The sequence below is a fragment of the Sarcophilus harrisii genome, chromosome 4, assembly GCF_902635505.1.
Source record: "Sarcophilus harrisii chromosome 4, mSarHar1.11, whole genome shotgun sequence".
Lineage (NCBI taxonomy): Eukaryota > Metazoa > Chordata > Mammalia > Dasyuromorphia > Dasyuridae > Sarcophilus > Sarcophilus harrisii.
In genome coordinates, this window is record NC_045429.1 from 265085625 (window position 1) to 265113457 (window position 27833).

Here is a 27833-nt window from a genome sequence, read left to right on the forward strand (position 1 = left end):
GACTCATCTGAACATGAACAAAATTTTGGAAACAGGAAAGGATATTTTCAGTCCTTGAGTAGGCAAAATAGTAAAGTTACATAAGTATGAAGAAAACAAAAATCATAGTTTATATTCTTCATATACATGATGACATAATTAGAGATGGAGATGGTAGATGAGTGAAGGGGAGAATCTTCCATTATAATAAGGAGAAAAAAAATCATTTAACAAAATAGCTGCTATATATGAGTATGTGTATATATGTATATACATACCTGAATATATATGTATGAGTGTGCATATGCAAATATGGATATATATATATATATATTTATAGACCTGCAAATATGTATATATATTATGTGTATATATACATATCTGCATATATGTGTACAAGTATGCATATATGAGTATGTGTATATACGTATATACATAACTACATGTATATGAGTATGTATATCTATATATATATGTTTATATGTATAGATGAATATGTGCATATATGTATATACACACCTGTATACATATATTCTAGCAAGAAATATTTATTTACAATTGTGGAAGAAGTTTGGTACTTAAAATGATAGAAATTCTAAATAGCAAACATATCCTCTCATACATTACTAACAGGAACATATAACTACCAAGTCAAGACATTATAAAATCTGCTATAGCAGTTAAACTTCAAAACCAGTGATGAAAGTAACTGGGCCAATATCCCATAGGTAGTCCTTCTCAGAATCAGGATTTGAATTTATATCACATGACTTTAAACTCAAAGCTTTCCCCACTAATTTATCCTAAATATATTTCACTTTGCTGTTTCTCAGCTAGTAGTTTCTTCTCATTGAAAAGAATTGTATTTCTGTCTTTCTTTGTATTTGGCATTGAGACCATTCTTATCATTCATTGAACTCAGAGTACATATTAGGTGATGAAATTTTATGCCAAGAACTCAAACTACTAATATGTACCTTTGGCCTCTTACCTTCTACCTTTCTCATCACCTTCTCCTTCCCTCTCTCACCAAAGATTTATAGGCATCAACATAAAGCTGGGAATCCAACTGCCAGTTTCACAGAAATCAAGTTTTTTATTGAAATTAATGAAGTTATTTCAAAAGCTAAGCATGAAGAGTTTAAAGTTTTTTTTTCTTTAACTGATTTTGAATTGGGATAAAAGGTTCAAATTTAATGACCTCTGACTCTTCACCTTTCCCCATACTCACAAACCAGTAAGTTACCAAGTCCTGCTGATATTTTGGTTTGGGGTTTTTAGTCTTATCAATGTCTCTTGCAACTATTCACTCATTTCTGCTTCCTCCACTATCATTTAAGCTCCCATTAACTTAGGAGTGTGGGTAAAAGGCATTATCCTTACTTTGGTAAATGGTAAATATACTTTCTCCTTTGATATAAGTAAGAGAGAGAGGAAAGAACATATGGTTGATAGTAATGATACTGAGTTCTGAAGACTGAGAAGAATATATGGATGACTTAAGAGTCTGAATAATCTGGCATAGTGTAGTAATGGGAAGCTTGAAAAGAAAGAAGACCTTGGGATAGGAAACCAAAAATAAAGATTGTGGAGCAGAAATCAGGATAGAGAAGACAGTATAGTATGGAATGTGTTTGGGGTTTAGAATCAGATTCGTTCCTTTGCTTATGACATTTTCTTAGTTTCTATATGACCCACATTTTCTTAATGTCTATGTGACCCTGGGCAATTTACATAATCCATATTTCCTTTATTAAATGAAAAGGTCAATGAATTGATCTCTAAGATGCCTTCTACTTTCCATTTTTTATCCTTAGGTATATATCATTCAATTATTTCAATCATATCTGACTTTTTATGTCTCCATTTGGGGTTTTCTTGACATAGTTTGCCATTTCTTTTTCTAGTTCATTTTACAAATGAGGAAACTGAGGCAAAGTGGATTAAGTGATTTGCCCAGGATCACACAAGTAATGAGTGTCTGAGGCCATATTTGAATTTAGGAACAGTCTTCCTGATGCCAGGCTAGACACTCTATTGTGTCTGCCCTAGAAATATGATATATATAATTCTAGTGTGATACCCATTTTGGAGATTGGTGAGTGAAGATGAAATGACTTAGGTACTTTCCCTAAGTGATGGAGAATACCTTTTTCCTACTCTCCACCAGAAATCATAGTCAGATAACAGATTTTGTTGTTCAGTCATTTTTTAAAGTCATGCCTGACTCTCCATTACCCCATTTTGGAGTTTTCTTGGGAAAGATATAGGAGGATTTTGCCATTTCCTTCTTCTACTCATTTTGCAGGTGAGAACTAGGGAAATGACTTTCAAGGGGTCATACAACTACTATGTGTCCAAGGGAGGATGTGAACTCAAGAAGATTAATTCTTCCTAACTCTAGGCTTGGCACCCTATCCACTGTACCTCCTAGCTACCATTAAGTTCCTGAGTAACAAAATATTAAAGGAACTTGATGATGCTTTTCTCTGAGAACTCAGTATAATTTGTTTAGGATTTACTGTTATTATTTAATTAAAATGAAATGATTATAAAACACATTCCTTCATACAAAAGTGAATTTTATTTTTGGGGGTCTGGGCTTAGAATAGTGTTTTTGTTCCTGATTGAACGCAAGCTTCTTGAGACCAGGAGCCATTTTTTCTTCATAGCTTTTTATTTACAAGTTATATGTATGGGTAATTTTACAGTATTGACAATTGCCAAACCTTTTGTTCCAATTTTTCTCCTCTTTCCTCCCACCCCCTCCCCTGGATGGCAGGATGACCAGTAGATGTTAAATATATTAAGTATAAATTAGATACACAATAAGTATACATGACCAAACCGTTATTTTGCTGTATAAAAAGAATCAGACTCTGAAATATTGTACAATTAGTCTATGAAGGAAATCCAAAGTGCAGGCAGGCAAAAATATAGGGATTGGGAATTCAATGTAATGGTTCTTAGTCATCTCCCACAGTTCTTTCGCTGGGTGTAGCTGGTTCAATTCATTACTGCTCCATTGGAACTGATTTGGTTCATCTCATTGCTGAAGATGGCCAGGTTCATCAGAATTGATCATCATATAGTATTGTTGTTGAAGTATATAATGATCTCCTGGCCCTGCTCGTTTCACTCAGCATCAGTTCGTGTAAGTCTCTCCAGGCCTTTCTGAAATCATCCTGTTGGTCATTTCTTACCGAACAATAATATTCCATAATATTCATATAGCACAATTTATTCAGCCATTCTCCAATTGATTGGCATCTACTCAGTTTCCAGTTTCTGGCCACTACAAGAGGGTTGCCACAAATATTCTTGCACATACAGGTCCCTTTCCCTTCTTTAATATCTCTTTGGGATATAAGCCCAGTGGTAACACTGCTGGATCAAAGGGTATGCACAGTCTGATAACTTTTTGAGCATAGTTCCAAATTGCTCTCCAGAATGGTTGGATGTATTCACAATCAGGAGCCATTTTGTATTTGTCTCTGTGTCTTCTAAAATAGCTAATTTCAAGCATATACTGATACTAAGAAAATAATAAATATTTATTAAGAAAATAAATGAAGAAATATTTGTTCATTCATTATTTGTTAGTTAGACTACTGTTAGTCAGTGGTCCCTTCCAACTCTACAGCCATGGACTTATGATCCTATGATTGATTTGGTTGTTTGTTTTCCTTAGGAATACCCTGTATCCTGTCACAGTGAATGCTGTTTTTGGAAAAGGCTTATATCCAACAACGCAGAAGAAAATTCAAGAATTCCATGAGCATTTTAAGATTTATGATGATGGTTTTCAATATGGGAGTCAGATTCCAGAATGTTTCTTAAGGTAGAAAATTATTTTATCTAATTCATTCATGGACATAATTCTGTTCACTTGGTCATACTAAAGAAAGGATGACTGCAGTCAAGAAAAACTTAGAGACCACATAATGTCATAGGCAAGATTTTAAGTATATGAAGAACAAAGATATTTCTTTATAATTTTTTAACTTGGAAGTACAAAGAGGAAATACTTTTTTTTTCTTATTTTTATGAGGAAGGTAGGAAAATGAAATGTTAATGTTTTGTTCCTTTTTTATACTTCTTCAGTTGCAGTTCATTATCAGTTTTAAAGATAAGAATGGCATTATGCCTTAACTGCAGAGACTGTTAAAAACAATGAGAACCAGACATTGTTGTCCTTACTCCTTTTTAAAAAATAAAGTGATATATGGGGATGACAAACTATTTCTCATAGCTGGTTTAAGTTAATAGTTTATTTTTCACAATATAAAATTGATATAAAAGAAAATAATTCAATACTAATGTTTTGACAGGTTTTGAATTTGTAACTGTCAAGTTTTCTCCACCCCACCTGGTCCTCTCCCCCTAAAGAAAGTAAATACATGTTTTCTTCTCCATTAATATATACAATATTTTCTTCCATTTACCTAAACTTAGTAGTATTTGTTCCTTATGTATTGACACTTGTTCTCACAAAGTTTGCCATATTTTCAAAGAATCACAGAACTTAAAAGTTGAAAAGCACCTTATCCATCACTAATTTCAACTCCTATACAAAAGATATCCCCAATATATTGTATTTGACAAGTGATTAGCCATTTATATGTGGAACCTTTAAGAGAGGGAACTCACCACCCTTTGAAATAGCCCCTTTCTAGAGACCTCAGATTATTAGAATGTTTTTCTTAACATCAAGCTCTAATGGCAAATTTCACCTATTTCTTCTGGTTCCTCTTGTATTCTCTCCTCACCAGATCTCATCTAGGTTATCTTATTTTTTTTTCTGATCACATGAGTCAAGTAGTTTAGCTGGAGAATATCCAGAGTGGAACAACCAGAATGTAAAGAATCTCAAATTCCAATAATTTGGAATTAGACATATTTAGCCCAGGAAAGAGACTACTCAGTAAGGAAATGATACCCCTGCCTTCAGTAATTTGAAAGGCTGTCATGTAAAGAAAGAATTAGGCTGGTTTCAAAGGAACAAAATCAGAAACAATGTGTCAGATTCGCAAAGAGGGTGATTTAGGCTTGCTAGAACATTTTGGGATCTTTCAGAGGATCACAGAATTTGAAAATTGGATAAGACTTCATTGGCCATTAATTTTACCCCTTATACCAAAGGCATCCCCAGTTTGCCTTGACCAATAAAAATGTTATCTAGCTTCTTTTCTTTCTTTCTTTTCTTTCTTTTTTTTTTTTTTGGCTGAGGAAATTGGGGTTAAGTAACTTGCCCAAGGTCACATAGCTAGGAAGTGTTAAGCATCTGAGACCAGATTTGAACTCAGGTCCTCCTGACTTCAGGGTGGGTGCTCTATCCACCTAGCTGCCCCAATTATCTAGTTTCTTGTTGGTGATTTTCACCTCTTTCTTCCTGGAAACTTTGCTTCTCTTAATGTAGTCCAAGTTTTTAATTTGCTTTTTTTCTTTTTCCACTGCCAACTCATTTTGGTAGCTTGCAAGCTACCAAAATATTCATGTCTTTTTCAAAACACTTCCTTTCTATCCATACTTCTCCATCATACTCATGATATAGATTTTTGTACCCAAAGCAAAACTTTATATTTATTTCTTTTTAAGTTCATCTGATTATGTTTTCTTCTGTTCTCTAGAACAGAAATATCAAACAGTTAACCAAAGGCTGAATGGGGTCCTCGAAATTCCTGAATGTGTCTCAAACTAGAATATGATGTAATTGAAAAATATCTAACCCAATAAGTAAAACTACAGAAAAACATAGATGAATAGCTAGGTGGCACGGTACATAGAATCCTGTGCCTGAAAGTTAGAAAGACTTCTCTTCTTAAGTTCAAATATGACCTTAGACTTACTAGCTGTGTGACCCTGGGTAAGCTATTTCATCCTGTTTGCATCTCTTTCCTTATCTGTTAAATGATCGGGAGAAGGAAATGGCAAAGTACTCCAGTGTTATTGCCAAGAAAATTCTAAATGAACTCATGAAGAATTTGATAGGACTGAAATGACTGAATAACAGCAAAATGTAGATGGTGATTGAGTATTCAACACGGTTGCTTTAGAATAACAAAATCTATTAAGATTCTGATTGTCACATGATATGTTATCTTATCAGCTTTGTGTCATTTGCAAATTTGATGACTATATTATATATCAAATGATTCAATCCAAGTATTTGATAAAAGTGCCAAACAGTGCAAGGCCAAGCATGGATTCCTGGAGTACTCTATTAGGAAATTCTTTTCACAGTGATATGGTATCATTAACAATACTTTCCTTTGATTCTTCTCATCCCACCCAGTCTGAATCCATCCAGTTGTATTATCACCTAATTCATATCTTTCATTTTTTCCCCGAAGCATTTTAGTCCAGGGGATCCTAGCTATTTTTCTTCTGAATCCTTTGGAATCTGCTTTCCCCAAATCCAGGGTATAGTCGCATAATTTCACAGAGTTATTTTCCTTATCACAAACTCCAGAATACAATGTCACTTTTCTGTAGGAAATCATTGACAAGGAATCAAAGGAATCTATAAAATTCAGCTTTATAGCAAAGATTGCAAAAAACAAAAAATATTAGGCTTTCCAAACAATTCCACTGTCCTCACCATTTCTTCCCTGGTATTGAGAATCACTTCTGAAATGGAATCTGCCTTTATTGATTACTCCACCTTTTGAAGGATGAATTTTTATTAAGGCAAGTCAAGAAGTTATTAGCTTTTGTAATGGTTCTGCTTTTGGATGAAAATGCTACCACATTTCTAGATAACTGAAGTTCCACATGTCTGTCACACTTCTGCCCCAGGCTTGTGGTGTTTTCTAAAATCCTTATCTATTTATCTTTCTGTCCTGGTGGTATCCATTGATAAAAATAACATTTCTTCTTATTTTGTTCACTTAAATATTCTTTATTTTGCTTTTCTGCTCTAGTTCCTGAAATTTCTCATATGTGTATACTTTATTAACATACATATCCTTTTACCCATCCTGTTTCTTTTGAAAAAGTTACACCCATCCATAACCATGGTCTAGTAATAGGTTTCATCTCACTACTTTCCATGGTTCCTATGAGATTTAAGATAGACTCTTTCTCAAAAATTAATGAGTGGAATTGGACAGAGCACTTTGTATGAACCTGTTTTCTTCATCAAAGATAATTTACAAAACATATTAAGGCAACATTATCATTTATCTAAAAGAGGAACTCATGGAAATAATTTTTGTAGCAATATAACACCCTCTACTATGATCTATAATTATGGTGCTAGCTACATCAAAAATACTTTTAAAATGAATTTCTAACTACTCTTATCACCCATAGAAAATGGACAAAATCCAAAAAGTGGCTTCTAAATCTACTTGAACAAAGAATTTCTGATCTAGAGAGGGTCGAAAGTTCAGATGATCTGGTAAGTATTTTTAAGTCTTTGTTAAATATATATAAATATTTAGTTGAATTAAAATATGGAATTATTTTGAGTTTTTCAATGTAATATATAACATTTATTGAACACTTCTGCAAACACATTGCATCATTTTAAGAACAAAGAGATATAAGACATAATGACTATAGAGGTGGGGTAAGGAACAATATTTACCAAAAATAGGATGTAAGACAGAATGTGATCATTTTGAAGGAGATGCCAAAGAAATTGCTTTAAGAAGTCTGTGTAGTTGTGAATCTCTTGGGGTGATGAAATCAGCTATGTTTCAAGGAAGAGGCTGACTGATCCTTGAGTTATGTTTTAAAGAGATGATTTCAAGAATTGTTGGGTAAGAATACTGGGCAGGGAAAGAAAGTCCATCCAAGACAAAAGGAATAAAGTGAGGAAAGGTAAGAAAGTGGAGAGAAAAAAGAAGTGGTAGATGAAGTAAAGAGGAAAAAAATTCTATAAAAGTCAATTTATCACATCTATAAATAGATTTTTTTTTCTTTTTCAAATAGAGGATAGCATCATGGGTGTTGTGCAAATAACAGTAGACAGAGTAAAGCTGCCATGGTTCTAGGTTCTAATCATTAGTATTGCTATGGAAAGTAATTTCAATTCTCTGGACTTTATTTTCCTCATATGTAAAATGAAAAGATTGGGCCAGATGATCTTTAAGATCATCTCATGCCTTCTATTCTTTAAAGAAACCATCAAAAAGGAGTCAAAGGAATCTATAAAATTCAGTTGTATAGCAAAGATTGCCAGAAATAGGCTTTGCAACCTACTGTTTCCTGCTATTCTATGGATAGCACCTTGGTGTAAAGAAAGAAAAATTTGCAGTGGAGTCTTAAGTATTCTTTCCACCCAGTAAAATTATTTAATTACTTTTATTCATGGTACCAGAAAGTTAAACAAGAAGGCAGATCATGTTAGCAACCTTGCTTATAAAATTGGGAAATTTTCTGTTTTATATCCAGATGGGGATTAGCCTGGTTTTAGTTGAGAATTTTGTGCCAAAAACTCAAAGAGAAATTCATAAAAATGAGAATAATAGGCCAACATTCACAGTCAGGACAATCAGAGTTCTGTTTTTCAAGGTTATGGTTGAAATTTTCCAAATAGTAAATTATCTTAGAATAATGTGCTTTTTTCCTGCTCTGCAAGACTTAGGGTATTACTGATCACTTGAATTGAGAAAAGAAAAACTAAGTTTTAATTTGTCATAAAGAAATAGACAAATTTTTCACTTTTCATATTATTATAGCATGGTGTGTCTGACTTTTACAGGGAAAACTGCAAAAACCCCACTTTGTGTATTTTATGATTTGTTTCCATTCAAAATTCATTATTACTTTGTGTTAAATTCTGTGTTAATTGGTAAGGATACAGAGATAAAAATAAGCTAGCACCTGCCTTCGAGGACTTTAGATTCTGATATGCTGTAGTTATCTTTGTAATTTGTTTTCTTTTATGTTTACCTGATAGTTTTGGCAGATAGGAAACAATCAAATAAAGAGTGTTCAGTAGATAGACTTAAAAGCTTAAATAAGAGGATTGATGAAAAATAGAATTGATGAAATGGTGAATGGGCAAAAAGGGGAGAGAATTGCTCAGGAAAATGGCTGGTACTTGAATTCTGTAGTTTTTTTAGGTTCTACTATATAACTATATCCAGCTCTGATACCAAAATATTGAACATGTGCCCAAAACATCTTAAGGTTGTATATGGGATTAGGGATAGAACCAATGGAATAAAAATAGTAAGGAATGGCCTTAATTATTCATTTTATATTTTTGTGGTTTTCTCACAGCTTCTTGAAACTACATAAATGACAAATACCAATAAACAGATTTTTTTTTTAATGAAGATTAGTCTCCAAATCAAGAAAAAACTGTCACAGTAAACATTCTAACTTGAGTTCTGCTAATTTTCCTACTTAATTCTCTTAAATAGAAATTCAATTTGGGTCATCGTCACATCTCACTTTTATATACTATTTTAAGGTTTTCAGAATGACATACATTGTTTACTTTAGTTTGAGTATGATATGAGATCTTGTGTTTCTTTTTTATAATATCTTTTTATTTTTCAATATATTGCTGTATATGCAAAGATAGTTTTCAACATTCCCCCTTGCAGAATTTTATGTTCCATATTTTTCTCCCTCCCTCCCCACTTCCCTCTACCCTAGATAACAAATAATCCAACATAGGTTAAACATATACAATTCTATTAAACATATTTCCATATTTATTATAATACACAAGAAAACTCAGATCAAAAAGGAAAAAATGAGAGAAAAAATAAGCAACAAACAACAACAACAAAGGTTGCTGTGATCCACATTCAGTGGCCATCCATAACAAGTGTATTGGAATTGGCCTGAATCACTTCATTGTTGAAAAGAGCCAAATCCATCAGAGTTGGTCATCACATGTTCTTGTTGTTACTATGTACAATGTTCTCTTGGTTCTATTCATTTCACTTAGCATCAGTTCATGTAAGTCTCTCCCAGCCTCTCTAAAATCATCCTGCTCATCATTTCTTATATAACAATAATATTCATAAGCTATAACTTATTCAGCCATTCCTCAACTGATGGGCAGCCACTCAGTTTCCAGTTCCTTGTCACTACAAAAAGGGCAGCTACAAACATTTTTGTACATGTGAGTCCTTTTCCCTTTTTATGATCTCTTTGGAATACAGACCCAATATAGACATTCCTAGATTCAAAGGGTGTGCACAGTTTGATAACCCTTTGGGTATAATGCTAAATTGCTCTTTAGAATGGTTGGATCAATTCATCCGTAATGGCAGAACCCAGCTACACCCAGAGAAAGAACATTGGGAAATGTATATGGTCTACAGCATAACATTTCCACTCTTTCTGTTATTGTTTGCTTGCATTTTTGGTTTTTCTTCTCAGGTTATTTTTAACCTTCTTTCTAAATCTGATCTTTCTTGTGCAACAAGATAACTGTATACATAGGTATACATATATTGTTTTTAACATATACTTTAACATATTTAATATGTATGGGACTACCTGAAACCAAAAATGGTATGATTTTACACTCAGAAACTTAAACTTTCAGGAGTAGAAGGAGAGGGGTTTTTAGTACCCATATTTGAACCTATTAAGTTATAATTAAAAGAAGAGTTAATTATTATTAATTCCTGAGGCAGAGAGTAATTTATTTGGAAAGTATTTAATAGTAAAACTGACTTTTAAAATGGAAATGTATGGCTAGGAAATGCAAGTATAAATAGCTTTATTAACAGAAGAAGAGTAAAACTAAATAGTTTTTCCTGATAGTCTGGGTTAGACAAGAAAACACATGAGGTCTAAAAGTCACTAAAGGTGACCGTAAAAAGAGAAGGTGAGGTGGTGTGAGTAAGACAATATCCTATTTCCATGGAAGGGGGGAAGGGACTGGATTTTTATACTATCATGGGAAAAATTCCACTCTAGGATGGATGGTTTAGTAATGATAGATTTAAAGGATAACTTTTGGGCCTGCCCTCTAGCTCTAGAAAGTAGATTTATTTGTTTTTGAATAGGAAAATTCTTTTATAGGAAGAAAGCAATAATTTAGTTGAACTGTTTTACCTCAAGGATTTTTATAGAGTCCCCAAATCTATTTGGACAACTTTTGGAACAATTGTTAGAAAAATTTCTAGTACCAAAAGGAGTAACTTTGCTGCAATAAGTAGGTGATATTTAGAGAAAAGAAAAATGAGGAAAATAAATAAGAAAATATTTTTTTAAATCCTTGAAAGAAATCAAACTTAAGCCTGATGGAAAAAAAACTCTATCAAGTATTGTTGACTATGAAAACAGCAGTCCAGACAATCAAGAATTTTTGGATTCATTACACCTGAGTCAAAGGACAAGAGGATGAATTCCAGGAATGAACTGTTAAAAGGGGTTCTAATCCCTTAAGATAGTGTTTCCCAAAGTGTGGTACATGTACCCCCACGGGTACAGGAAGAGTTTGGTGGGGGTACATGTTGCACCGGAGTTTGGTGGGGATATGCACTGCACTGTGCTTAGCTGCGTCTAATTCTCATGAGTCAAGTCAAGACAACCTTGTGAGTCATGAGATGGTGTGGTGTGACACGATGTGAATATACCTTACTTTGTTACGGAGACAACTTACTTTGTTAATAGTTAGTGGCTTCTCCAGGCGCCTATGTATTTTTAGCTTTTGTGCGATTTTTCTTATAGGAAAGGTTTGTTATGTGCTTTAATAAGTCCCACTGATTTTGATTATTTTTTTATATAGAAGGATGTGCTCAGATAACAGATTGTTATAATTTGATTCTCTGGTTGTTAATTTTAATCTGAGATGCGGCTCCATGTGCAATAGTCTATTCCTTTTTTCGACTTAATGTCTACAAATGCTGAAAAAAGCAACTTCACATAAATATGAAGTTGGAAAAGGCAAGATGTATTTCAGAACTTTTCCTGTTAAAACAGAATACACATGTTGCATTTGTAACCAGAATGATGTTAAAATACACTCCTTATGTTATTTTTCAAGAATCTGTCTGAAGCCAATTCCAACAACTGCTCTTCCTCCACATGCGGCAAAACTTCTGGCATGGATTTATATTTTATTATGAATAATTTTATTTTTCGTTTATTATTATTTTGTGTATGTACCAAAAAAAGAAAAAATAAATATATTCTGATTGTTATTAAAATACATCCATTTTTTTGACAAGGGGTATTCAGCATTATGAAAATTATTGAAGGGGTACACATATGTCACAAGTTTGGGAAACACTGCCTTAAAGGTTACTTTGTAATGGAAAACAAAGGGAGGCTGGAAGATCTTGAATTGATTTTTATTTGTGAATGATATAGAGAAGAGATTTCTTTGTTTAGAGGTTAGGTAGAGATAAGTGTAGGACTTCTGTATGTAACATTATAGAAGTTATAAATTTGATAATGCTGACAATTATATTTCCTGAAAGAATCATTGACAGACTAAAGAAAAATCTCACTTGGGACCATTCTAATAATATTGAAAATATTGATGCTATGATAAACCTGGAGGTACCTCCACTGATAAGGATGAGAAACATTACTACACTGGAACAAGTGAGAGAGGCTTATTGATCCTGTGGGGAGAAGGACGGTTGCTATTGATGAACTAGTACATAGCTATAGTAATTTCCTTCTCCTTGCTTCAAAAATATTTGGGACTAAAGGGGATGGAAAATACCCAGTTAAGATATGGGATAAGCATCATGGAAGAAGCTACTCCACAGATAATTCAGTTTGATGCCTGCCAAATTATAAAATGTAGAGACTTGACTAGGCATAGGCAATTAAGTAATTATGATAAATATTTATGTCCTGAGAGAGAAAATGAGTTTGTCAGGGTTCCATGTCTACATGCAGATAATGTTTGTTTTACTACAGCTTATAGGAGATGGACATCTCAGTACAAGGAAACAGAATTGACTACAAGGATGTATATGATTCAAACCCAGCAGCAATCTGATTTCTCACCTTCAATTCATTAGGCACTTCCCTCAAGACTCCTATACTATCTAGATAGATTTTTTTCATCAAATGACCCAGATGACAAGCCTCTCTTATTCCTTCTGAAATTGGCCGTTTGACCCTCACTTCCTTTTTTGAATGCCAGGGTAAATGGAATAGCTAATTGAACTAGTGCACAGGTGCCTACCCAAGCTGCAGGCAGAAGAGATCAGGGAATATTTCCTGAATAATAACACCCAAGGTCATTTTAAGGCATGTTCATCTCTGAGAAATCACCAGTTATTCCCAGTTACATTCCAGCTTTGAATAAATGAAGACAAGATCCCTAGGTCTTGGGGTCCTTCACCCTGAGGACCATGCACTTGAATTCACTTTCTTTTTTCTCCATGCCTAAGGGGAATGGTACCATCTGGGTAGAAGAGTAAGCTGTGGCACAAGAATAGCAATTACTTTTATTCCAACTCTTCACAGTATACTTTAGCTATTCTACCCAGGCACAGGTGTCTCCATATCCTATTTTTATCTTCATTATTAGCTTCCATAACTTTAGGGTCATTTGGATATTCACACTTTTTCATTGGAGATTCTCTGTTTACATTGAGATCCTTTTTTAACCTGTGGTTAAAGATCTCTTAAGATTAAGGGAATCTTAAACCATTCCCTATCTCCCTTAGAGATCTCTACCTGTTACATCTATTCCAAAACCAGAGGAGTAATCTACCCTTTGATTTGCATTTTTGGATAGTCAGCTTTTGACAATCAGGCTTGACAGTGTGGACATGTGAATTGAGAAATATTAAAATGTGGATAACTAATATGAAAACTTTTGAGATTCTGTGTTGACCACTGAATTTGGGGATTAAAGGGATTCTGCCACTTCCAAGAGAGTGGCAAGGTCCTGGGTTGGGCTCCAGGATTCTATGGGATGAAGGAAAGAGGAGAATGGGAAGCATATTTTAGTACCTACTTGAAAATTAGAAAGATATTAAAAGAAAAAGTAGAGAGCTCTCTTTCTGGCCAATTTAAATCTTGGTGGAAGGTGTTGATTTAATTATGGCCTGAAGCACTTAAGAACTTGAAATAAGTATCTTCAAATTATGGAATGAACTAGAAAAAAAATGGAAGACATGCTGATCGTTGAAACCAACATAATGAACTCTGAAGATCTAGTCCCTGATATTAGTCATCAGATTCAATTCATTAGATAATTTTTTTGCTATTGCTATTACAACATTCTTTTAAATCATACCATCTTGAACTGCAAGTATAGCTTCTGTCCACATTGTCTGGCTTTATGATGGGTATCTTCAAAGAAAGTAGAATATTCTAGTGCTGAGAGAAGTGAGAAGATTTTCCTAAATATTCTGCTTCAGAAATATCACTGTAAAGTTATTTTTGATGCCATCAAATTGAGGTTAGAAGGCATTCAGCAAGAATAGTGATATAAGCTATAGCCTTGCAGCCTTTCAGGATTATTTTCCCAAGAAAATGAACTAACTGTTATACTAGTGCAGTAATCATAATACATTTGCCATACTATGTCCTTGCATTGGGGATGGGCCTTCTGTCATATCAGATGACCAAGTGACTTCTAGGCATTTTTACATTGTTAGTCCACCATGACCACATGAAACAATTGTGGTTCCTATTTTCCCCTAAGTGTGTTAAAAGGTCATCTAATCCAACCCTCTCACTTTACATATGAGGCAATTAGAGCCCATAAAAATGGAGTTACCCAAGATCATTATAATTAAGTGGCAGCAGAAGTAGAATCAAAACCCCTGACTCCCAAAGTCAAAAATTTTTTCCCCATAATGCCATATAATTTATATACATACTTTTTTTTCATTTCATACTATGGTGTATGTGCCTATGGTATTAGACTCTTTAACCACAAAATCAAAACAATTAATGCTTGTACAATTCTTAGGCAGTTTTATGTTTCAAACAATAACTTAGGTTAAAGGCATAACAAAAATAATAGGCAATTTTAAAAGTAATTTGTTTTTTTTCATATGAACTAGACCAGTTATATAAGCCATAGGACCCAATTTATATTCTTATTTTCTCTAACTAATTTTATACTGGTCACAGGATCTGCAATAAGAATACTGTACATTGTGCATATTATGTAATTTCATTGCTCTAAATTAATACGTCCTATTTATTCTCTCATGATTTTTAATTTGTGTTTTATTGGTATCTGGAACTCATAAGGAGGAAACTTATTTTCCTGCAAGTTGTCACTTTTCTGAAACTTCCATTCTTAGCCTGAGGCATTGAAAGGTTGGATGAATTATAGAAAGTCACACCATCAGTATCTCTCAGAGGCATGACTTGAACCTAGATCTTAATTCCTCTAAGACTGGTTCTCTATTGACTATATCATATTGTCTTTCTAAATTTGACTTTAAATAAAGATGAGATGTTAGAGGTATGTTACAAATCAGTTTCTGAAAGTTTTAAAATTCAGATTCAATGAAGACCCTGATACGACACATCTAAGATCAATGACTTTTTCAGTAAAAGTAATATTTAATCCAGCCCCCTCATTTTTACAGGGGAATAGGCAATGAAAAAATATCTTCTGGGGCACTAATGTGAGCATGTAAATATTAGCAAAGTAAAAATGTGCAAACAGAACTTTGGACATAAAAACCCATGTTCTTTCCTGTAAACCAATAGTTCCCAAGACCCCTTTAAACCCATAAACATTTTTGAAAATCTTTCAGAATTTTTCTATATATATGGGTTACAGTTACTGATAAGTTTTAAAATTGATCAGTTTATTAATTCATCTATATTTTAATTGATTATTCATTTGTTAATTCATTTAAAATTAGTATTATTAAACCCATTATATTAACATAAGGCATTTTTATGAAAATTAACTATTTTTCAAAACAAAAAAAAATTGGAGTAGTGACCTTATTTAAAAATATTTTTGCAAAGTTCTTTGATGTCTGACAATAACAGACAGTGGGTTTTTTCATCACTGCTTCCAAGATTCAGTCTGTTATTCAGTCATTTCAATTTTGTCTGATCCTTTTTGACTCCATTTAGGGTTTTCTTGGCAAAGACACTGAAGGGGTTTTCCATTACTTCTTCCAGTTCATTTTTAGACAAGGAAATGGAGACAAATATGATTAAACGACTTGTTCAGTCACATAGCTGGAAGATGTCTTTGTGACTTCAGACTCAGCACTCTATGCACTATAGCACCACCTAGCTGTCCCTCAGTCAGCTATGATAGGTTATTGTGGTTGAAATATGTTTTTGTTGTTGTTGTTGTTTGTTTGTTTGTTTTTTGGTTTTTATTCTGTATTGGTTTTTTCTTAATTTATTTAGTATTTTTACTTTTCTCCAGTTATATGTAACATTTTTTAACATTTGTTTTTTTAAAACTTTGAGTTCCATATTCTCTCCTTTCTTTCATTCCCACCTCCCCTCATCTAAAAGGCAAGCAATATGTTATAAGTCATATATGTGTAGTTATGCAAACCATTTTCTTAATAAGTCATATTGTGAAAGAAAACATAGACAAACAATACAACAACCCAAGGTTTCCAGAAAACATCCTGCTCATCATTTCTTATAGCACAATAATATTCTATTATGATCACATAACACATTTTGTTCAGCCATTCCCCAATTGATGGGCATCCCCTTAGTGTCAAATTCTTTGCCCCCAGAAAGTAAGTAATATTTTTGTACTTAAAGGTTCTTTTCCTTTTTTAAAAATCTCTTTTGAGATGCATACCTAATAGTGATATTACTAGGTTAAAGATTATGCATGATTTTGTAGTCCATTGAGCAAAGTTCCATATTGCTCTACAGAATGGTTGAAAGAGTTCACAATTCCACCAACAATGCATTAATGTTTCATTTTTCCTATATCCCCTTTACTATTTGTCATTTTCCTTTTCTGTCCTATTACTCAATCTAATAGGTATGAGGTAATACTTCAGAATTGTTTTAATTTGCATTTTTTATTATAGCTTTTTATTGACAGAACCTATGCATGGGTCATTTTTACAACATTGTCCTTTGCATTCACTTCTGTTCCAACTTTTCCCTTCCCTCCCTCCACGGCCTCCACTAGATGACAGGCAGTCTCATACATGTTAAACATATTAAAGTATATCTTAGATACAATATATGTGTGCAGATCCGTACAGTTCTCTTGTTGCACAAGAACCATCAGATTCAGAAGGTAAAAATAACCTGGAAAGAAAAACAAAAATGCAAGTAGTCCACATTCATTTCCCAGTGTTTCTTCTCTGGGTATAGCTGATTCTGTCCATCATTTATCAGTTGGAACTGAATTAGATCTTCTCTTTGATGAAGATATCCACTTCCATCAGAATACATTCTCATACAGTAGTGTTGTTGAAGTATTAATGATCTCCTGGTTCTACTCATTCACTTAGAAATGCAAGTCTCTCCAAGCTTCTCTGTATTCATCCTGCTGGTCACTTTTCATGGAATAATAATATTCCATAACAATCATGTTATTCCATAACAATTTTCTCAACCATTCTTCAATTGATGGACATTCACTGAATTTCCATTTTCTAGCCAATACAAAAAGGGATGCCACAAACATTTTTGCACCAACAGGTCCCTTTTCCTTCTTTAATATCTCTCTGGGATATAAGCCCAGTAGTAACACTGCTGGATCAAAGGATATGCACAGTTTGATAACTTTTTGAGCACAATTCCAAATTGCTCTCCAGAATAGCTGGATCCATTCACAACTCCACCAACAATGTATCAGTGTCCCAGTTTTCCCTCATCCTCTCCAACAGTCATCATTATCTTTTCCTGTCATCTTAATCAATCTGACAGGTATGTAGGGGTATCTCAGAGTTGTCTTAATTTGCATTTCTCTGATCAATAGTGATTTGGAACACTCTTTCATATGAGTAGAAATAGTTTCAATTTCATCATCTGAAAATTGTCATTTATCAATTGGAGAATGGCCTGATTTCTTATAAATTATAGTCATTTCTTTATATATTTTGGAAATGAGGCCTTTATCAGAATCTTTAACTGTAAAAATGTTTTCCCAGGTTATTGCTTCCCTTCTAATCTTATCTGCATTAGTTTTGTTTGTACAAAAGCTTTTTAATTTGATATAATCAGAATTTTCTATTTTGTGATAATGATCTCTAGTTCTTCTTTAGTCATAAATTCCTTCCCCCTCCACAAGTCTGAGAGATAAACTATCCAATGTTCCTCTAATTTATTTATAATCTCATTCTTTATTCCTACATCATGAACCCACTTTCACCTTATCTTGGTGTATGGTGTGAAGTGTGGATCCATGCCTAGATTCTGCCATACTAATTTCCAGTTTTTCCAGAAGTTTTTGTTAAAGAGTGAATTCTTATCCCAAAAGTTGGGATCTTTGGGTTTGCCAAACACTAGATTGCTATAGTTATTGACTATTTTGTCCTGTGAACCTAACCTGTTTCACTGATCAACTAGTCTATTTCTTAGCCAATACCAAATGGTTTTAGTGACCGCTGCTTTATAATATAGCTTAGATCTAGTTTAGGCCACCTTCATTTGATTTTTTTTTTCCATTAGTTCCCCTGAAATTCTTGACCTTTTGTTCTTCCATATGAATTTTGTTGTTAGTTTTTTTACATCATTAAAATAGTTTCTTGGGATTCTGATTGGTATAGCACTAAATAAATAGATTAGTTTACATAGTATTGTCAGCCTATCCAAGAGCATTTAATATTTTTCCAATTGGTTAGATCTGACTTTATTTGTGTGGAAAGTGTTTTATAGTTTTGCTCATATAATTCATGACTTTCCTTTGGCAAATAGAGTCCCAAATATTTTATGCTATCGACAGTTATTTTGAATGGAATTTCTCTTTGTATCTCTTGCTGTTGGATTTTGTTGGTGATATATAAAAACCTGAGGGTTTATGTGGATTTATTTAATATCTTGTAACTTTGCTAAAGGTGTGGATTATTTCTAATAGCTTTTAAGTAGAATCTCTGGGGTTCTCTAAGTATACCATCATATCATCTGCAAAGAATTATAATTTGGTTTCCTCATTACTTACTCTAATTCCTTTAATGTCTTTCTCAATTCTTATTCCTGAAGCTAGCGTTTGTAATACAATATTGAATCATAATGATGATAAAGGGCAGCCTTGTTTCACTCCTGATCATATTGGAAATGGTTCCAGTTTATCCCCATTACATATGATGCTTATTGATGGTTTTAAATCGATGCTCCTGACTATTTTAAGGAAAAGTCCATTTATTCCTATACTCTCAAGTGTTTTTATTAGGAATGGATATTGGATTTTGTCAAACGCTTTTTCTGCATCTATTGAGATGATCATATTTTTTTTGTTAATTTAGTTTTTCTTTGCCTCTTCATGAGATGTAGTACCCCCACTTTACCCTTTTTCTGGTACAATTTCTTTTCTACCTCTAGTTTCTTTTTTATATTATAACTGTAAAACCAAATTATACATGTGTTCTTTATGTATATTCATAACAGAAATATAGTTCCTAAGATTTCTTTTTACCTTTTTATGTTTCTTTTGAGTTCTATATTTGAAGATCAAACTTTTTATTGTGTTCTGGTTTTTTCATCAGAAATTGATGAAATTCACCTATTTCATTGAATGTTCATCTTCTTCCCTGGAAAAAAATGCTCATTTTGGCTGCATAAGTTATTCTTGGCTGCATACCAAGTTCCTTAGCCCTTCAGAATATCAGATTCCAGGCCCTTTGATCCTTTAATATGGACGCTGCTAGATCTTGAGTAATCTTTGTTGTGGCTCCTCTATATTTGAATTGTTTTTTTTTCCTAGATGCTTGTAGTATTTTTTCCTTGGTGTGATAGTTCTGGAATTTAGCCACAATATTTCTTGGAGTTTTGATTTTGGGGTCTCTTTCAGTTGGTGATCAATGAATTCTTTGTATGTCTATTTTACCCCCTGTTTCTATAACATCTGTGCAGTTCTCTTTGATGATTTCCCGGAAAATAGTGTCTAGGCTCTTTTTTTCATCATAATTTTCAGGAAGTCCAATAATTCTCAGATTATCTCTCATAGATCTATTTTCCAGGTCTGTTGTTTTCCCAAGTAGGTATTAATATTTTTCTCCATTGTTTCATTTTTTGTTGTTGTTTTGCTCGACTGATTCTTGGTGTCTCCTTGAGTCATTCATTTCCATTTACTCAATCCTATTTTTTAATGAATTATTTTTTTCACTTACTTTTTATTTCTTGTTCTAAGTGTCCAATTGAGTTTTTAAGTGCATTGTTTTGTTCTATGGAATTTTTTTCCATTTCACCCATTTTATTTTTATTTTTTCCAATTCACTAATTCTGTTTTCCTTGGAATAGTTTACTTTTTTCAATTCATTAATTCTGTTTTTCAGGGATTCGATTTCTTTATCCACTTTATTTTTAAATGAGTGGGATGACTTACCCAGACCCTCTTGCCCAGCTTCCCTTTCCTTTCCCCATTTTTCTTCTAGCTCTCTTGTAAGAGCCTTTTAAATTTCTTCTATGAGAGTCTTGTGTGTTGGGGACCAGATCATATCCTCCTTTGGGGATTGATCTGGAAGCAATCTGTTTTTAGTCTCCTCGGTGTTTGAAGTCTGCTCTCTATCCATATAGAAGCTATCTATAGTTAGAGTTTGCTTTAATTTTTTGCTCATTTTGATAAAAAAGAATCAAAGAAAAAAACAAACAAACAAAAAAAGTAAATGTGATCTGCTTTTTGGGCAGTATGGTATTACCAAGCTTCCTCTACAGACTGCAGGATGTAGCAATGAAGCAGCAAGACAGCAATGGCTGCACTGCCTGCATAAAAGCTACTCTCTGAGACTCTGAGAGCATGCTGAGTCACTCCTGGCTAGCTGGGTGGAGTCAAGTCCCAAGAAACCCCAGTGTTTCGGGATTGAAGTCTTTACCCCCTGTGCTTATAGCTTCTCTGATGATCTACTGGCTTGCTGTCAGGGCAAAGTAGATCACACTGGGTAAAATTCTCCCACAATTTTCCGAGGGCTGCAACTACACCCCGTCCCCTTAGTGTGCTCTTGTCTGCTAAGTGTGAGCTGCCTTCTGTGCTCTTGCTGCCTGCCTGAAGTCTGTACCTGGTCTAATCATCCCCTCCCGAGAGCAAAAACAGACCTTTTCTGGTGAATTTCGAGGATATCTTCTGTTGGTAATGTATTTTTCAGTCAAGCACTAATTCTGAGGCCTTGTCATGAAAAAAAAAGTATTCTGAGGTCAAGAAAGAGCTCAGATAAATTTGTGTGTCCTCTCTGCCATCTTGGCCGGAAGTTCGGTTGAAATATGTTTTTTAAAAAATACAGCTTCACTCAGAAAGTGATTGGAAGAGAGAAGAGTAGCTTAATAGCCTTTCCAGATAATTGTCAATAATCTTCTTTGATATTATACTAAAACTCTGCAAGTGATAGTTTCTTAAAGATTAGTTGCTAGGCATTGACTCCCTTCTAACATCCTATACCAAGATAAGGTCAAAATGGGTTCATGATTTAGACATAGTTATATTATAAGTAAATTACCTCTCAGATCTGTGCAGAAGAAAGGAATTTGTGGCAAAAGAAGTCCTAGAGTTCCTTCTCAAAAAACAAAATCAATAATTTTGATTATATTAAGTTAAGAAGTTTTTATATAAAAATTAGTTGCAATGTAGACTCTCAAGCCACATCAATGATTTTTTTTCATTTTTCACTTCCATAAAATCTATTAATCTATCTTGTATTCAAATGGGTCTGATTTTATGCCTGATTTTATAACATCATTGGTAATTTGGAAAATGTTTGTTCACTGAACCATGTGGATCTTCCAAATGTTGACATATTTTATTAAGCAATATAAAAAATTTCATTTGTTAGTGTGAGTTTGTTTCATTGTTAAGATCAGGGGAAAATAGTATTGGGAAGCTGTCAGGCTCACAGTGGTAGATATAAGTTTTCTAAAATTCTAATTTTCACTTGAAAGCTCAGATTTTATTATTGGAAACAAATGCTGTCATTTGTTTTCCTTTATATAACAAGCTTACTTTGTTCATTTTAGAAAAAAAAAAATGAATACCTGTCTGCCAAATACCTGTCTGAATTATCATCCTTTTTCTCTGTTATTCTTTCAAATAAAAATGTATTCCATGAAGAAACTGGGCAGTTCCTCTTGTAACTCAGTCCCTCAGATTCTTTTTCTTGGGATAGTCATAGGCAACTATGTGATGCTATGGTACACAGAGTGCTGGATTTGGAGTCAGGAAAACTCATGATCTTCCTTGTTAGAATGTTAGTGTTGATTCAATGGAATTGATACAATGCTTATTGGTTCACACCTTAGAGCAAATCCTTACAAAGTGATAAGTTAGTTGCCTAATTTAGCATGTTACTTAGCAAATCCTCTAACTCACAAATGTATTTAAGTACTCATTGGAGTTCACAAGTATGGGAAATTCACAAAGTTAACTTTGTTAACTTTGTGAATTCACACCTCCCTTAATCCATCCCTCAGAGGAGGAGTCAACCTTTGGGAGATCATATATAAAGAAGCTCTTAGCTTCAGATTAGTTACTTCAGAACATTGCCAGGAGTCAGAGAGGAGCACTCTGGGAGAAAGCCCACAAGCCCACTCTCGGAGGTGGAATCAGATTCATTCCATTTTCCACCTTTGTGCTGGCTAGAGGCTGAAGGACAAACCTTTGGATTTGGACACATTCGGAGGGAGCTCTTAGAACCAAGGAAAGAGAGAGATCTTTAAGAAAGCTACCCAGGTCCAAGGAAGGAGAAAATAAACGTTTGAACTTTTATCACCTGGCTGCGTTTGGAGTGATTATTACTTGTAACTGAAACGAAGGCTGCCTCCAGAAAACCTCCCCAAGAAACCTGCTCTCTCCCAGAGAGAACCATTATATTTTAAAGAAGAGTACACCATACTTCTTGAGTTCAAATCTGACCTCAGATACTTACTACTTGTGTGACAAGTCACTTTAACCCTGTTTGCCTCAGTTTCTTCATCTGTAAAATGTAAGGAAATAGCAAACTATTCCAGTATCTGTCAAGAAGACTACAAATGGGATCACAAAAAATTGGACACAACTAAAAAACACCTGAACACCAAAACAATCCTTCTATTCAACATGATGCAGAAAGCTTTGTATAGGGGCGGAGCCAAGATGGCGGAGAAGACACACGCGTCTTTCTAAGCTCTTCTCTTACCCTCTTTATCAATAATATATCAAGCCTCAAAAATAGTCTTGACTGCTACAATTCGTAAAGATAAGAAGTAGAAGAACTCCACCAGCGAAAAAATCTGCAGTCCCGCCAAAAAGGTTGGTTCGGGCCAGGGGGAGATGCGAGACTGGGAGAGAAATTAGGTTGAGGAGAGTCTCAAACCGAGGTGAAGGCAAGATCTCAGCCGGCCAGCCCCAACCCGCAGTAGGGGCTTTTCCTTGGGCAGTTTGATCCTGCAGGCAGGAGGCGCAGCCGGGTTAGCCTCCAATCTCTGAGGGGGAGCTCGGCTTGGGCCATAGAGCTTTTTTTTTCCAGGGCCGATTTGCATCAGGCAGAGACACTGGGCAGAGTTTGTAGCTGTCTCGTTCTGCAGTCAGCACAAACCCAGTCCCACAAGAGGCTCCGGCCTGGGTAACACTTTCACCATTAGTCTCTAGCCGAGGGCAATCGATAATCCATCAGCCCTACTAAGCAGTTTGATAGCTCGGCCAGTGCTGAATCCACCTCCTGTTGGGGAAGGAAACCTCACACAGAGCACTCCCATACCTTGGAGCCGGAGGTTTACATCTCCCTTTCCAGAGAGCGTAACCCCTTGCCTAGAGACCTACCTAAAGGCTTTAAAACATGAATAAAAAAGATGAAAAGAACAATGACAGCTTCTATGCAGAAAAGAGCAGGTCAACAAACCTGAAGAGACCTCAAACAGCAAAAATGCATCAGACTGTCCTCCTTTACAGAATGCTCTCAAGAAGAGGCCATTAAAAGTCTCAAAAAGAGTTAGAAGATAAATGGGGAAAGGAAAGAGAAGCCTTACAAAGAGCAACAACTTCCTAAATACAATTGAAAAAAATAAAGAATTCACTACAAAGTAGGATTTTGATTTGAAAAGACAAAGAACTTGCAAGAAAGAATCCATGAATTGGAAAAAGACAAAGAACACGCAAGAAAGTAGGATCTTGAATTGAAAAGAAATAATTCACTAAAAAAAAAAATTAGTGAAATGGAAAAAAATTCCACAGACCAAAACAATACATTAAAACTCAATTGACATATACAGAAAAGAAGAAAAAAGCTATTGAAAAATAATTCTTTAAAATTAGAACTGAACAATTGAAACTAATGATTCATTGAGACAGCAAGAATCAGTCAAGCAAAAACAAAAAAATGACAAACTGAAAAACACGAATTATCTACTTAAAAACGAAGACTTGAAAATAGATCTAGGAAGATAATCTGAGGATTATTGGACTTTCTGAAACTATGATGAAAAAAAACCAGATACTATTTTACAAAACACAAAGAACTGCCAGATTAATAGAATCCAGAAGGTAAAATAGGCATTGAAAAATTCATCAACACCTTCTAAAAAACCCCTAAAAAAAAACCCAAGAATATTGTGGCAAAATTTCAGAACATAAAATTAAGAAAAATTTTACAAGCAGCCAAAAACCATTTAAACCAGGTGCCACAACAAGATAACCCAAGAATCTGGCCCTCTACATTAAAAAAAACCAACATAATATTCCAAACACAAAACTTAATCACCAGAAAAACTTACCCACTAAGCTAGCATTTTCTTCCAAGGGAAAAATGACATTTAATAAACAAAGAATTCCTTTTTTCTAAAAAAACCAAAACAAACAAAAAGATCTCCAAGAAACAAAACCCAAGAATGCAAAAATAAAAAAACAAAATGTATTTCTAGTGATATACAAAAAATACATATATGATTGTACTAATAACATAAAAAAAGGGAAATAGATAGGAAAAAGCAAAACAAAAGGGGTAAAAGAATAACCACTCCCACAAAAACTAAAACTTATCATATCTGAAATTTAAGAAACATTGAATCACCTCATCAAGTCTCAAAGAAAAAAAACATTTTTTTAAAAAATTCTCCTTCCCTCATTAAAAGGGAAGGAAAAAAAAAAAAGAAAAAAAAAAAAGAAAAGAAGGATTATAAAAGGATAAGTATCTGATACAAAGCTAATTTAAAAAAAAAAGGCAAAAAAAACACAATCTAAAGTTTTAAAATGCAGCAAAAAATTTATAATTTAACTAAATGAAATAAGAATAACTCCCCCACAAAAAGGCAAACAACCATCAAAATCAAAACCCTACAATATTTTTTACAAAAACACATTAAGCAGGGAAATAATAAAAAGAAAAAAAGCAAAATCTATTAGCTTCATGAAAGTCAAAAGATGCCATCCTTATCTCAAATCGCAAAGAAAAATTAATCTAATTAAAAAAAAAAAGTAACTACATCCTCTAAATACATAAACAACAACAATATCAAAACATATAGCCACAAGGGTATGCACTCAACCTAAAGAGAATTAAAAGTTGCAAAAGAAAACAACAAAACAATATAGGAATCCAACCCACTCTAGAATTAACAATCAAACCACAAAAAAAAAAAAAAATTAAAAAGTAAAAAATAAAAAAATTAGGATGTTGGAATCTTTAGAAAAAGAAAGATAAAAAATAACTTTCTTCTAAAGAATTCAGAACCTATTCAAAATACCATATAAGAACATAAAACCTCAAAATTAAAAGCAAAAAGCAGAAATAGAATGCTTTCCAATCATAGCACAAAAACACATTTCAAAAAAATTAAAAACAAAAAATTGAAACTAAACAATCCTCATCAAAAAGATTAGGTGAACAAGCAAATAAATACAATTATAATTTCACTCAAAAAACAAGATGAAACATCCCAAAAGGGATACCAAAGCCAATAAAAATTTTACATCCTTAAGGCACAAAAAAAGAAAAAAAAATTAATAAACCAACTAAAAAACTAAAAAAACCAATTAAAAACCCCAATAAATACTAAATAAACAAAATTAAAAGAAAATAAAAATTGAAGAAAAACTAATGAACTAATTAATAAACAAGAGTTGGTCTATAAAACCAAAAAGAAACCTTTAGAAATCTAATTAAAAAGGAAAAAAAAATTAAGTCTTAAAAGAAAAAAACTTTCCACCAAGAAAGGAAATTAAAAATAAAAAGTTATTTCTCAACTTTATGCCATAAATTATAACCTAAGTGAAAGGACTACCTCCAAAATACAACTTCCCAAACACAGAGAAAAGCAATTATTGAAATCCCATTTCAAAAAAAAAGAAAACACATTAACAACTCCCTAAAAAAATCCCCAGGCCAAATGGACATTAATTTACCAAAACATTTAAAAACAATTGCCTAATGCTATATAAAATTTGAAAAAAGGAAGAAATCCTACCAATTCCTTCAACACAACATGTACAACCTAAACCAAGGCAAAAAGAAAGAAAAAAAGACCAAACCCAATTTAGCAAAATCTAAATAAATAATAGCCAAAAGACTAAAAAATCATCTCCAAAAATAACACAACCAAGTAGGATTTAACCAAATGCAGGCGGAAATTAGGAAAACATCAAATCCATGCAAACTTCCAACACTCAATGGCCATTTGAAAACCACCATTCCATCCTTGAGGAAAATAATGACTTTCCTAAAAATCACAGCATCCTTAAACCATCAAACACAAAATACAAACGCAAACTTTCCTAATAATCAGCATTGCCCACATCACGCCATTATATTTATTAGAAAAGCTAACAATAAAGCAGAAAATTAAGGTAAAAACAAAAAGTTAACCCATACCATTATGAACTTAGAAACCCCAACGACGTAAAAATAAAAAAAACCAAAAGCAAGCTTTAAAAAACACTAATCATCACATTCTTATATATCACAAAAATCCAACATCAAGTTACAAAAAAATTCGCATTAAACAACTCACTATAATATAAAAAATTTAGAATCTATCTGCCAAGGAAATCAAAACTTATAGCAAATTACAGACCACTTTACACACAATAAGTCATCTACAATTGAAAAAAATGCCAAGGGCAAAATCAAATGAAACATTACTAACTAATCTAAAGCCTATACCAACCAAACTCCCAAAAACATTTTAAACCAAAAAAACAACAAATTCATAGAAAACAAAATCAAAACAAAATCAAAAAAATCAAATGATGGGGCACACTCAAACTATACTAAGACAGCAGTTACCAAACTATTGGAAACTTAAGGAACAATTATTGATCATGAAAATATCTATATAAACGTAAAAAAACAACCTAGTCCTTTGAAAACCAAAATCCCAGCTTTGGAAAAATTACTTTTAAAAAAGCTAAAAAAACTAAATCAAAACTATATTGATCCATACTTAACGCCAATACCAAGATAAGCAAAATGGTTCAGACCAGGCATAAAAAGAAATTATTAATAAATTAGAGGAACATAGGATGTTTACCTCAGACCTGGAAGGGAAGGTTTTTATGACAAAGAGAACTAAGGATCATTACTGATCACAAAATAGAAAATTCTGATTATACCAAACTGAAAGTTTTGTACAAACAAAACTAATGCAGACAAGATTAGAAGGAAGCAATAAACTGGAAAATATTTTTACAGTCAAAGGTTCTGATAAAGCCTCATTTCCAAAATATATAGAAATTAACTAATTTATAAAAAATCGCATCTCCAATTGAAAAATGGTCAAAGATAAGAACAGAAATTTTGATGAAGAAATTGAAACTATTTCTAGTCATATGAAAAGATGCTCCAAGTCATTATTAATCAGAGAAATGCAAATTAAGACAA

The 27833-nt window shown here is 33.4% G+C and overlaps 1 protein-coding gene across 1 annotated transcript in view; it reads left to right on the top strand.

The window, feature by feature from the left end:
* The window catches only part of LOC100919523 (24-hydroxycholesterol 7-alpha-hydroxylase), a 137111-nt gene that overhangs the window by 19557 nt on the left and 89721 nt on the right, over window positions 1-27833 (top strand). Inside the window, exons 4-5 of the mRNA XM_003769128.3 lie at window positions 3671-3820; window positions 7294-7381. Coding sequence (XP_003769176.1) covers window positions 3671-3820; window positions 7294-7381 — 238 coding nt within the window. The remainder of the gene's footprint in view (window positions 1-3670; window positions 3821-7293; window positions 7382-27833) is intronic.